This window comes from Anopheles coustani, chromosome 2, assembly GCF_943734705.1.
Source record: "Anopheles coustani chromosome 2, idAnoCousDA_361_x.2, whole genome shotgun sequence".
NCBI classification, from domain to species: domain Eukaryota; kingdom Metazoa; phylum Arthropoda; class Insecta; order Diptera; family Culicidae; genus Anopheles; species Anopheles coustani.
Genome location: NC_071289.1, coordinates 10330308 through 10343795, shown reverse-complemented (window position 1 = coordinate 10343795; position 13488 = coordinate 10330308). Strand labels below are relative to the sequence as shown.

Below are 13488 nucleotides of genomic sequence, written 5' to 3'. Positions count from 1 at the left end.
GTTTATACCGAAGGACCACTCAGTCCCGAACCGGAACGGGTACGAGAGCGTAAAATGCGCATCAAATAGAAGAAGAAACAATTCCACCACCAATTTCTCGCGATCGAAAGATGCGATCGACGCGCTGCTCCTTCGCCGCGAAGAAGCTAGCAGGAAGCTTTGTTAGTGTGAAGTGACGGTTCTAGAGCGACGAGAGCAAACTGTGGAAAAAAATTCACACGTTGTTCGACAAAGTGATATTCTCGAAGTGGCGCACAAAAACCGCGCGTACTGCAGCAGAGAGTGGGTGGTAGTGGTAGATTAAATTAGCGAATTTCATTAGCGCCAAGATGGACAGAACTGTAAGAGCTGTGATATTAGTCATTACGGGCGTCGGTATACTGAGCGTGCTCCAGAGTCCGGCGTTAGTTAGTGGTAAGTAGTGGGCCGTCCCGAACCCACAGGAACGTGCCTCGCAAGTATGCAAATTAACTCATTACTACAGTTCAAAGTACAATGAAATTAATTCTGAGGAAAGTTTTAAACTTTGCTTGAATCTTTATCAGTTTATACGCGGAGTAGTTTCTAAAAAAAATTTAAAAAATTTCAAACCTAGGTATACTTTTTTGTTCATTTTATATATTCACAATATTAAGAATCTCTGTTTCATATTTTATTAGATTTTACGATCAATCTTGAGTTAGTTAAGATCATCTCAAAAGTTCAAAAGTGTCCCTCGATAATTTACATAAATTTACAAATGTCAAAACAAAATCAATTTGTTAATTCTATTTGGTTGTTGTTGTCCAAAAATCGGAAATATAAAAAATCTCGGAAGCCAATGGAGGTATCGAATAATTTGGATATTATCTCAGCATAAATTAATTCACTATCTTGCCATTTGGAACTTGAAATACAATTTAATTGTTACATAGGAAAATATGTCTCGTTATCTTTATGATACCTCTAATGATACTTCCGAAGAGATTAGGCGTAACGTGTCCGGTTTGATTCGCTTTTTGCTCTTTTTGCTTTGGTGGAGCAATAGTCTACACTAACCGCGTCGTCAGTATGGCGCTCGGGGAGTGTTCTTAAATTTCACGCAAAACCGAGCGATCCGATGCAGAAGGGCACGCCACCAGTCCGCCACACGAGCGCACATCCGAACATCATCCATAAATCTCCAATTACCACCGGCGTGCAAAGCATCACTAGTTGCCCTAATTACATCACCTGAAGAAGTAATAAATAAGGCATAGCCATCCGTAAACCCCGACCGATAGGAGAGTATGCTGTTGGTTGCTTGGGTTTTATGTTTTCTTCTATTTTGCGTGGGGTTCAGATTTTGTGGCCAGCCACATCATGGGCTTCGGCGCGGCGTTTGGTCGAAGAAGCTCAAGCAATGCCAGCTGCTGCAGATGCTGGCGGAACACTCTCGAGCGTTGGCGGAACGTTGGCCGCCGGTTTGTGGCTTGTTGGAAAACGACCAGTCCATAGCAATCCGATCCCAAATAACCTCCATTCGATGGGAAGAAGACAAACTGTCTATGAACGCCCGGAGGAGGGCAAGGAACTTGCATGGTCGTCGCTGCAAGCAGTGTAAAGCGATCTGCACTGCAGCATATCTTCGCGCTGTGCTACAAGAAGCGGAAATAGAGAAAAATGATAAAAACGTGGTACGTGGAAGTGATAAAATCCCACTCCGCGTCCTCGACTTGGAAATGCATCGAATCTCCTCTTGGCCTGCCCGGGACGTCAACTAAATTCTCAACAACCCTCACACTCCGCAGACGACTAAATCCGAGCTGTTGAAATGTTTACAAACAAAACGCACTTATCGGCGAGCACTGCCGAGGAACGACTGGACTTCCTCCGGCACTAGAGCATAGTCAGTCAGTCTGTCCCTCGGTCGCTTGTATACGAATCACTTTCACTCAGAGGTCACATCCCAACGGGTTGAAAACATAACGGTTCTTTAGTATATGGGTTTGGAAAAATGAATGAATGATCAATGTTTTCTCTCACCCACGCAGCTTCCGACGATGAGCATGGCGCACCGGAAATTGAACCTGTCGACGAGACGATCTTGCTGTCGAAAGGTGCCGACATGAACTTCACCTGCAGGTCACACGAACCGATCGAGTGGACACACTACGCCTCGACGCATAATTGGGTAAGTCGATGGGAGGGTATTGCAAGAGCAATGAATATTGGTATACTTCCCAATACCCCTATCCCCAGGCACCGCCGTACGGAGTGGTTGACCAGTATGAGGCAGACGATCCAGATAAACCGTACGGAGCCGTACTGATGCTGACGAACGTGTCAGCCGTGACGGTAGGTCGCTACTACTGCGTGCACAAGAAGGCTTACAACGAAGAAGAAGTGGAAGAGCTCGAGGAAGGGCCCGGAGAGCCACGGGAGGACAGGTTGGACGAGCTTGTGGCCAACTACCAGGCCACGTCCGTTTATGTGTTCGTGAGCGACCCCGAGGAACCACTGGTTCCGATCGATCTGCCCGTGTTTCACGTCAACCAGTACGAAAGCTTCATCCTGCCCTGCAAACCGACGCATCCAGAAGTCGAGGTTGAGCTGTACAAGGATCTCGAGGGCGTAAGTTAAACTATCCACCACGCTGTTATTCGCACTTCATCTTCCCTCTTTTCCGGACGCCTTTTCCCGTCGCATTCGGAAAGCGCGAACAACTGTCTTTCACCGTTCGGACGCCTCTATCGAAATCTTTCTCCCTTCTTCTACCTTCCTTCTAGCGTGAAAGCTCTAGCCTCTTTAACACATCGTACGATCCGGCCAAGGGCGCTATAGTGCATAATCCTCAGTTCAATTCCGGCCATGTAGATTTATATTGCAGGGACATCAACGCGATCGCCAATCAGAGGATGGAAGTTTACGTCCAGCGTACGTTAAGTTGGGTTTTATACCTTCATTCCATCTCCGCTTGATCGAACCTCCCCCCCCCCCCGGGCGAAGTAAATAGAACAAACAGATCAACCAATATGTTCCTCTTTAAAAAACACGCCGTTTCCTTTCCATTTTCCTCAGTGTACAAAGTTTAAACAGCTCCCCCGTTCTTCTGTCGAGTAATACACTGAGCGGTGATCCTTTAAAATTATCTACACTAACGCAGCGCTTCTGTACATACATTCCCCGAGGAAGATCGGTAGTAGTACTATCCAGAGGAAGGCCGGGTTTGTTTTCTCCACAACTCGCCGTGTACAATGTGCAATGTGTACCTCGAAAACGCAATGATTTTTCTTAAAATAAAATTCTCTTCTTACCAGCAGAAACTCATTTCCTCCGACCCGAACGCCTGGCGGTTCAGGCCGGATAATCCGGGGGCCCAAATGATTTTGGCGTTCGTTGGGTTAATGATTTATGCACATGCAACCAACCCGACCGCATGTTGCGCGTCGACGGTCTTCTCTTGTGCGGCGTGTGGGACCGCGATGTGTTGTTTTTTGTTGTTGTGATCCCTAAAAAAAAAACAGGCTCGTAAACTATGCTGCAACAACAGCAGAGCATCGTTCTGCTAATGGGCTACAGAAGGGTGAGATTTTTCATCTTCTCGTCTTTGCCATTAATTAAGCTGAATGGGGTGTGCGTGTTTTCGGACGCAGCGTTCTCAGTCTTTGCATCTTTGTGCGCGTCAAGTTTAAGCATCAGTCAAGTCGTTTCCGTCGAGTGTTGCTTAAAATAAAGGCAAACGATATAATCAGTTGAGCAATTTTGTTAAGTTGAATGCATGTAAAAATGTATAAAGTTCAGATAATCCCTCGCCCGATCGTTGTGTAAATAAATGTAGGTGTATTTAAAAATTATCGCATTCGTAAATTGTCAACAATGTTTGAAACGCTTCGGCCCGATCGTCGATCCACGAAACCAACCTATCTTCTATCGTCTTCGCCTATCGATTTACTCCTTGGAAAATATGAACATTCTATCCAATACTTTCTATCACTTCAGGATTTGATTGACCAATATAAGTTCAGTTTCACGCAAGGATACGAACTAGAGTTTAACAGGCTGGAGGACGGCGGTTCCTATTACTGCCAGGCGAAAGGCCAACCCGAGCACCGCATCCACTTGCAGGTGACGATCAACGAACACTGTGAGTTTTCCATCCCGGGCGGCACCGAACGCCATGCGCACGGCGTTGTCGTAGCGCAGCGGGGCAACAATTCATTCGACGATGGTGATGGTGCAACACACGATGACGAACCGCATAACGACAGCACGACCGGCAACCGGGACGACAGGCAAGCGTTGTTGGACCACGTGGCGTTTTCCGAGGGGTGGCAAAATTCCGTACAATCCATATCGGATCTGGAAAGCAACGATCTCGTGGACGATGGAAAAATGTTGTCCCAAAAAATCATCGAAAAACGTTCAGTTACGCAAGACTTTGAGGTCAATTCCGAGAGCACCACGATTTCAATGGACCCATTCGAACAAACCGCCAGCGGAAGTAGTAACGCTACGGAAGCCCCAGGGACGGAACGGAATTTTTCCGACCCCTACGATTCGCTCGAAGACGCCAACGACACGGCCAATGCCACGGTTGCCGGGAGTAGCTCCCCTCGTTATGACCTCACAACCGAAGACCGCCACACGACTCCACCGAGTATCGCCAATGTCTATCCTCATAGCGAGAACTCGTCACATCTTCCATTGCCTTATCCACGTAATTACTCTCTCTCTCTTTCTCTCTATCTGTCTACTGTACTTTCTTTTCTAATCGTTTCGTCTGCACTCGTTGTCGGCTGTGACAAAGTCCGCTTGTGTTGTCTCCAATTAATGTTCTATCCTCTATCGTTTACTATTCGTTCGATTAATCTTTCTTTTTTATGAAACTATACTCACAATTATCGTTCGCTTTCGGTTCTTTTATAGCTGAGCCCTTCTTTAGCAATGTAATAGCATGCCGATCGCGAGATCGTGATGGAAAAACTACTTTCCACATTGTATCTTCTATCTATTGGCAAACCGTGTGTTTCAATGATTTTTCCATTTGCATTCCTTGCAATGTTATACAGTTGCTAGTAAATAATTTTCAAGCACAATCTAGCTGGGATCGAGTCAAAACTATCCCTTGCATGATGCAGTAGACTTTTTCCATTTACGTTTCTCTCACTTTTTAACTATAGCACAGCATAGTTCTTATGTCATATCTGAGAGTACTTCAAACAAGCGGCTTCGTCATTCGTTTTTGGTGTTGGGACGCAGAACTTTATCTATATCTTTCATCGTACGACCATTCGCTTCTAAATTGTTCTTTTGCGGAAAACAGAAATGGGGAAACAAACGTTAAATAATGATTTATTTTTATTTCTACCTTACATCGCAACATACATTTCTTATAAAAATAACCTCGATCCGTCGTGTGAACCGCCCCAAAAATGTCACAATAACGTGCTTCCTTCCTGTGTACCCGCGGTGTTCAGACGATTATGAAGAAGGTACGAGGTCTTCGAACTTACGCTTTAAATCTGTATTCTTTTTTTAAAAAAAGCTTATAATACACTCATTCACATCTCTAGAGATCGCTAACGAAAGCAATAAGCGACGTGCATCGGTGCCATGCACATACGCACACTCTTTTTCTAGATGATATAGGACTATCCCTCTTGTGGTTGTGTTTTCTGGGTTTTAGTGGTGCGCGCGTCTCCAATTGTTTTCATTCACCTGGTTTTCGTTTGTTTTCTTTATTAATCCTCACACATCCTCCTAATTTCACACACATCCTGACTTCCTGTGTCTTGTTTTGATTGTCCTTAAAAAAAAGTAATACCTTGGCTGCAATATTATCGTGGAACATTTCATCATTACAGCTAATGCGTGGTTTATCTAGAAATAGTGTAGCAGCTTGACTGAAAAGCAAACGAATGTACTTACCGGAAAGTTGATAAAATCCGTCGAAAAGCGTTGTAAAAATTGAGGCATTTATATTTTTTCTGAGTTGTAAAAATGGGCTCCACGTGGTCCATCAAATGAAGGGAAATTTATTATCTCTAAATTCATTGAGGGGGAAGAATTATTATCTCTAAATTCATTGATATGTATTCTCAATAGATGGAATATTTATTTACATACAAGAACAGTAATCAATGGTGTAATAGCTAGTCCAGTAGCTTAACTAAATATCATCGCCTCCAGGAAAATTAGATTTGCCAAAAACTAGTTAGTTATCCATCAAACACCGCTCCCTTCCCATCGGGTGATCGCTGGTGATTGGAAGTAAATTTTATGTGATCGTAAAACTCACTTTATGCGTCTGCCGTTGTGGTCAGCATGGACGCGTAATTGCATTGCAATTATCTCCGCCTGCTTCGATTGAGGGAGGAGTGGTTAAATGTTTCGCTTGGTCTACTACGCTACTACGAATGTGCCTGAACTGTTTTACTAGTTGTACCGTGGTTTGTTAAGCCATTTGTCCAAATATATAGGCGCATTCCGGGGACCCATTCTGGCTACCGTGTCCCATTGGCAATGGAAATCATTGAAACGGGTTTGTGTCTATTGGCGTCAGCAACTTGTGTCAATCGCATTGTTACTATCTGCATTTTTTTAGTTTCTAGTTGCATGTTTATCGCTTCGTGTAAACTCACGTATGCACCCTTTAATAATAATAATTTTTATAATATTAGCTCCCAACTAAAAACCTTCTTTCCGCTTGGTGTTTGTTTGTTGCCTGAAGTTAGTATGACAATTTCTTCTACCAACCCAACCGTTGAAAAACATTATAGTTTTTATTTTCATTTGTTTACGCATGGTTTTTCCTCGCACGATCACCTTATTTAAATGAGTGTGTTTTATTTGTTTGTGTGTATGCTTCTACAAGTTAGTTGAAGTCAATTTAATTGAAACATTTTTTTTCGACCACGTCCCGTTAGCCGTTTCCGAATACTTGTTGAAGCCCACCATTCACAGCGACACGAAAGATCATGTACCGCTCGGGAAGCGCATAAGGCTGGTGTGCCGAGTGAACATCCGTACTGGAGTTCGGTTCACGATGGAATGGGAGACTCCGGCGCCACAGGTAGGCGCGTCAATGTAACGGTTCTCGTTCAGAGATATGCTCAACTTTCAACCGTTTCTAGTTGCAGGATAACCGGATCGATATTAGACCGGTAAAGATGGAACCGGTGGAAAATGTCGATCATCGTGAGTACGGTTCTCGGGAGCTGATCATCGAAAAAGCAACGGCTGCCGACGACGGAACTTATAAGTGCGTGGTAAAAGATCATAACGACCATACGAGCAGCCACAGCTTCAAACTGAACGTGAGGAAAACACCCGAGGACTATGTGTTTCTGCGCGAGGAAAACAACCTCAACGATATCAACGTGAGACGGACGCCCAATGGACGCATATCACCGATTAACATCGTTATCGAGTACCGGTCGTTTCCAGCCAACATCTCCTACTACTGGTCAAAGGACTATGCATTGGAGATTTCAGAGGAGAACATCGGCATGTTTAAGGGCAAGTACGAAGTCAACCGTACAGATTCGTACGTTAAGCTGAAGATCAACAGTCCGATGGTTGAAGACACGGCAAACTACACGCTACACGTTATGGCCGGTAACGCAGAAAATACGCGGCGTATGGGTGTTTACGTTCACGGTAGGTTGTTAGAGAAACATATTTCGGAATATTTCCCTCCATAAAACAAAACCTAAAAATCTTATTCTTCCAGATAAACCGATTGTCTCGATGAATAGTATGTTTGTCAAATCGGGCGAAGACGTAACATTCAAATGCCGTGCCATCGGCTATCCACGTCCAGACATTTCTTTTATGTTTGTCCCGTGTCTCGAGTCGCCGTGGAAAAACTGCTCCATTGATGCCAGAAAGAAAAGTAGCAGTTGGGATGTAAGTACCTCGATTTTTAATCTCTACCATTGGAGAATGTTACAAGACGCCCAAATCGTGCATGTTGATCAGTTGCCCTTTATTTGCCCTTTATTTTACTTCTAATATTTCTGTTTGGCGTTGTGTTTGTCCATAGACTAAGAACTTAAGTTATCTGATTCTAATTTTTACCATCTCAAAAGAGGAAAAAAAGAGGTCAGTTTTTCAATAGAAATGTATTGTTCTAAAACACTAATCAAACTCGGTTGTTACCCCTCTACTGATTTTAAAGTATTATTAACTAATGGTTTAAGAGGAGCACGAAGGTAAGTAACACTAGAGATCACAGTGAATAAACTGGAAAGTCTTGTTAATTTAAGCAAATTATTTGAAACTTGACGTATTTAATTTTTTATGGCCTCCTCGAAGTCATGTTATAAAGTATCTTGAAGGAAGGAAACATACAGCTAAATAGTAAACATATTTGAAGCCTAAGTCTACTTCATACATGATCTCGATAAGATATTAAATTCTAAGAAAGCAGAATATGTTCTTCATAGTCCTCCTGCGAAGTAAAGGCACTGCCGGCATTGGCACGATTTGTTAGGATTTTGTAGCATGAAAGTGTACCGTGTGTTAATACTGTAAATTCTACGCTTGTCTCGTGCTTTGTGCTAACACTCCCGATTCCACTCGTTTCACTCTAGTCACCGAGCCCGGATAGCGTTTCGGAGCGAACTGCAAGAACGGTAAGACATTCTATGAACCTCTCCTTTGCTGCACTTCTAATTTTGTTAGTTATTTTTACTTGCTTCGATTTGCAAATATGGCGCAGAAAGTAGACGGGGTCAATAAGGCTAGTTGTGTTATTGAAGCCTCTTTTTTTGTCTTTCCCTCCCTACTTCAACAGCAACCAAGTGGAACGGGCGAATCGGTAGTCGCCAAATCCCGTACGTACTCCCTTAATGCTAATCAGCCCGGAGTTGTGTACTGTAGGGCCTCCAACTCGGAGGGTGATGTATTTACGCAGGCAGATCTGCTCGTCAGCCCCATGGAGGACGCGGTCACAATGAAACAGGTACGCCCAACGACTTCGGAGGTCACCGTTGGCGATCAGTTGATGATCATTTGCTCGGCACTCGTGTACAATCACACCAACGAGATCACGCTCGAGCTCAACGGCCGCGATTTACAAGAGTCGGACGGTGTGAAAATGGTGTACTCCGGTGAGTTGTATGCCTGGCAGGCTCAGCTCACGATCGATCACGCAGCGCACGAGCACTCCGGGGATCTGTACTGCAAGGTGAAGACTATGGAGAACAACTTCGAAACCAGGGTGTTCCATCTGGAGGTGCTCAATCCGGTGGCTCCGCAGCTACTGTCGGGAAAATCGAACGAAAGCATCTCGGTTGACCTCCACGATGCACTCCAGCTGGAGTGTGACATCGTCGGTACACCGAAACCAACCATCGTTTGGATGAAGGACGATGCACCGATTGTGTTGGAAGAAAATAGCAACCGGGTGCAGCTAACAAACACGACGCTGACCTTTGAGTACCTCAAGAACGAAGATTACGGTACATATGAGTGCCGAGCGGAGAATAAAATGGGCACGATCGAGAAGTACTGGAAGGTGGATATGCGCAGTAAGTAACCAACGATACCTTTCCCGTGGAGTTGTTTTGTGTTTAATAGTACCATGGTGGAATATTTAATTTGTTAAAACATCCTCCAACAGGTACCGTTGTAAGAAAATCTTTGCTTTACGCAACCGTGGGCCTACTATTGCTGCTAATCATTGCGATCGTGCTGGTATCACTGTTCTACTGCAAGAAAAAGAAGGAAGTGAAGGCCATGAAGGAGGCCGGAATCGTGAACTTCGAGGAGGGTAACCTTGGTGTTTACAACCCCGATCTGGCACTGGACGAACAGGCGGATCTACTACCGTACAACGCGGAGTACGAGTTTCCGAAGGATCGCCTCAAGCTCGGCAAACAGTTGGGAACCGGTGCGTTCGGTGTAGTGATGAAGGCCACCGCTACCCGCATAATGGTGAACGAGGACGAAACAACCGTCGCGGTGAAGATGGTTAAGAAGCAAACCGACAATGAAGTGATGCGAGCCTTGGTTTCCGAGCTCAAGATCATGGTTCACCTGGGACAGCACCTTAACGTGGTGAACCTACTTGGAGCGGTTACGAAAAACATTGCCAAACGTAAGTAAGCTACCGCTTAACCAAACGAAACAACCTACGCAACATTAACAATGTATGCGTCATTCGTTTTCAGGTGAACTTATGGTGATTGTGGAATACTGTCGATTCGGTAACATACAAAACTTCCTTCTGAAACACCGTCCCTACTTTATCGACCAGATAAACCAGGAAACGGGGGAAATTGATTCCTCCATCGATAAAAATCAGTTGCGCTGGTCAAAATGTGGCTACCAATACAACAGGTAAGCGTTACCGCTCTGTTTTGGGCCTTTTTCTTTGCTTGTCTAACGGGATAGGAAAGAGATTGTTTTAACAAAAAAGGACAGATTTGTTACTAAAACTGTTTTACCATATTTAAAATTAAGTTTTTATTATTTAGTTTAACTAAAATCGGTTAAAGGGAAACGTAACACTTGTTACACGAGTAACGTTACAGTTACGCTCGCGTCTAGGGTTAGTGTCTTGGCTGTGGTAACGCGTTATGATCGTTTTGAGGGTAACTACCAAAACTTTCGTATGATTTTATTAGATATCGAATTAGAAAAAGTACTTATTTTTCCCTATTATAAAACAAAATCTTCCAACAACAAACTAACCATGCATGAGCAGCACTTGCAACAACATATACGAAACGAAAGCAAATAGCACAAATATTTTTTGTACTAACAATAGTAACAACATGAGTAACAATGTCGTAATTCATTCTTCTTCTCTACTTTCTATAATCTCATTTACTCTTGTTTCATCCTCCGTGTTGTCTGTTCATGCAAATTGCTCGTACCTCTCTGCAAACGTGTTGTCTAACCTTACCCGGGTGGTCCGGCGGTATATTGCTTGGTGCTGGCTGGTTCAAAAATGGATCCTTTGCTGTTTTTGGTGTTTTGTGTGTGTGTTATGTGCTAACCTCTTTGTGGTAATGTAGTCAGGGCTTGAAATATGTAAATCTTTCGTTTTCCACCAACAATGTTAATCATCATCCGCTCCAACATCCGCCCGCTTTCTACCATAATCACATCGACAGCGGATCGACCCAGCAATACGTCGACCCGAAGAAGCATCTGAACTCGAAGGGCTACGTGCGCCACTCGGGACTACAGAACATGGCTATGGTGGACAGTTGCAACACGGAGGTGACCGCAATGACGTCGGTGGAAGGTAAGATGGGTTGCATTTTTCTCTGAAGAAAAAAAGGCTTATGACGCTGTGATTCGTATGTTTCCAGTGGAAGATCTGAACACTGCCAATTCGAACGAACCCCTGTGGCGGTCTAATTACGGCATGGATTACAAGGGTCCTGCTCGATCCGTCAACACGACCGATCTGGTCTGTTGGGCGTCACAGATCGCAAGCGGAATGGAATACCTTGCCTCGCGGAAGGTCCTGCACGGTGATCTGGCCGCCCGTAATATCCTGCTGTGCGATGACAATGTGGTAAAGATTTGCGACTTTGGACTGGCCCGGTCGATGTACAAGAGTGATAACTACAAGAAGAAGGGCGAGGCGCCACTACCCTTCAAGTGGCTCGCTCTGGAGTGCATCAGCGACAACGTGTTCAGCACGTATTCGGACGTCTGGGCGTACGGAATCGTGCTGTGGGAACTGTTCTCACTCGGGAAGGTGCCGTACCCGGGCATGGAGGCAAACCAGGAGCTATACAACAAACTGCGGGATGGGTACCGGATGGATAAGCCACAGTATTCGAATCAGGATATCTATGACATCATGCTGAACTGTTGGAACGTGAAGCCTGATTCGCGTCCATCGTTTAAGGATCTGAAGAGCCGTTTCAACGCAATGCTGCCCGACGAACTGCGGGATGTGAGTGATTTATCTAGGATTTTTATTAAACGATGGAGGTTAATTGTAAATGTTATCATTTTATCCTCAGCATTACATGGAACTAAACGAACCTTACCTGCAGATGAACGCAGAGAAAGTTGAACGTGGTGATACCGACTACCTAGCCAATCTGGGTCCTCCGGAAGAGCCAGCTCCAACAGCACCAAACTACGTGAATGGCATTATTTTACCGTTACCACCAAGTAAGTGCCTAACCTTAGGAAACTGGCGAGTTGAAACTATCCTTGTAATAATCAAATATCGTTTCTTTACAGTTTCAGAAATAAGAAATGAAAAAGATTACCTAAAAATGTCCCCCACCAAATCGGACTCGGACGAGGACCATTTCGATTTCACGAGGTTCAACAGCGAGCGCCATTCGCCCACCATTCGCAACAATCTCGACACTAGTCCACCGAACGGTAGCAAACGGCACAAAAAGCGTGGCCTCCCGGAAGAGATACCAATGCTGGAGGGGGGAGGCGGGGCGAATCGGCTCTCAGCGGTGGCCAACGGATTCAACTCCGACTCAGAAACGGAAGCCACCGTAGGCCCAAAGCCGCGGGAACGTACCAGCAAGCACAATCCCGAGCCGGAGTATATGAACGTGAAGAACCACAAATTTGGCGCTCGGGCGGGTAACGACGAGCCGACGGGTGCCAACCACGAAGCGATCAGTAATCCCGGATACATTGCATTAAGTATGGTCGACGAGAAACGCTGCTAGTAGTTAGAAGTATATTTACTTAAAAGGACAGATCGAAGCATGACGCGCTCCAAAATAGTCCACATGACTTTCGAACGATAACGTCGTGCCTGGTGTAGTAATGAGACTATTTTTGTATGGATGTTTCAGCTGTGTGTAGTATTTGTATGTGTAAATAATTTATATCCGGACAATGCTTTGAGCTTTTTTCAATTCGTTAAGCAATGGCCCATGCGCGTAGAACAAAAAAGCAACTTCCAACAATGGTTACGAATATTGTTAAGATTCGATAGAATAAACATTACTATTTTACAAACGTGCGTGTTGTTTTTTTTTACAAATTTGATAATTTAATAATATGTTAAATAGTTTTTGCTTTGTAAACGCCATCGGAATGTATATGAATCCTACGAAGGTTCCATATCCGCATAAATTGACGCAATCCTTCTCGAATATCCATATTGCATGATGGAGGCGCCTGGTGGCTGACATAAAATGTGGCGAGTTTCAACAAACGCACCAAATGAAAACTCATTTTGTTATTCTTTATACTGTAGGAATGTAGTATCGAATATATGCAAAGACGTTGAGGGCTAAACATTCGTAAAAAGAACAGATTTTGTACTAATTTTGTGCATTGTCTTGCCTTGTTAGTTTGATTTGTGCATTGTCTAGCCTTGTCAATTTGTTGTATATTTTCCTAGAACAATGAAGTATATTGAAGGTCCTTTTGCCTTTGAACGGATTTTTAAGGACGTTGGATAGGGAAAATTCGATTCGGGAACAAGCAGAATATGGAACATCAGTTGGGTTTGTTATTGTTTGACATCTGTTTTTGACAGTTCTCGTGTTGGTGCGTTTTGCGTTGTTTTTTTTTCTT

At 44.2% G+C, this 13488-nt stretch overlaps 1 protein-coding gene across 1 annotated transcript; it reads left to right on the top strand.

Moving 5' to 3' along the window:
• The first annotated feature begins 329 nt into the window (after window positions 1-329).
• Window positions 330-12874, top strand: LOC131262089 (vascular endothelial growth factor receptor 1-like). Its single transcript, XM_058264009.1, has 16 exons — window positions 330-414; window positions 2013-2152; window positions 2221-2592; window positions 3961-4105; window positions 4529-4678; window positions 6888-7033; window positions 7095-7620; window positions 7694-7869; window positions 8556-8597; window positions 8759-9494; window positions 9587-10063; window positions 10137-10305; window positions 10986-11218; window positions 11286-11881; window positions 11952-12105; window positions 12178-12874. Exons 1-16 carry the CDS (start codon window positions 330-332, stop codon window positions 12627-12629), a joined length of 4599 nt encoding a protein of 1532 aa, XP_058119992.1. The 3' UTR covers window positions 12630-12874.
• The last annotated feature ends 614 nt before the right edge of the window (window positions 12875-13488 follow it).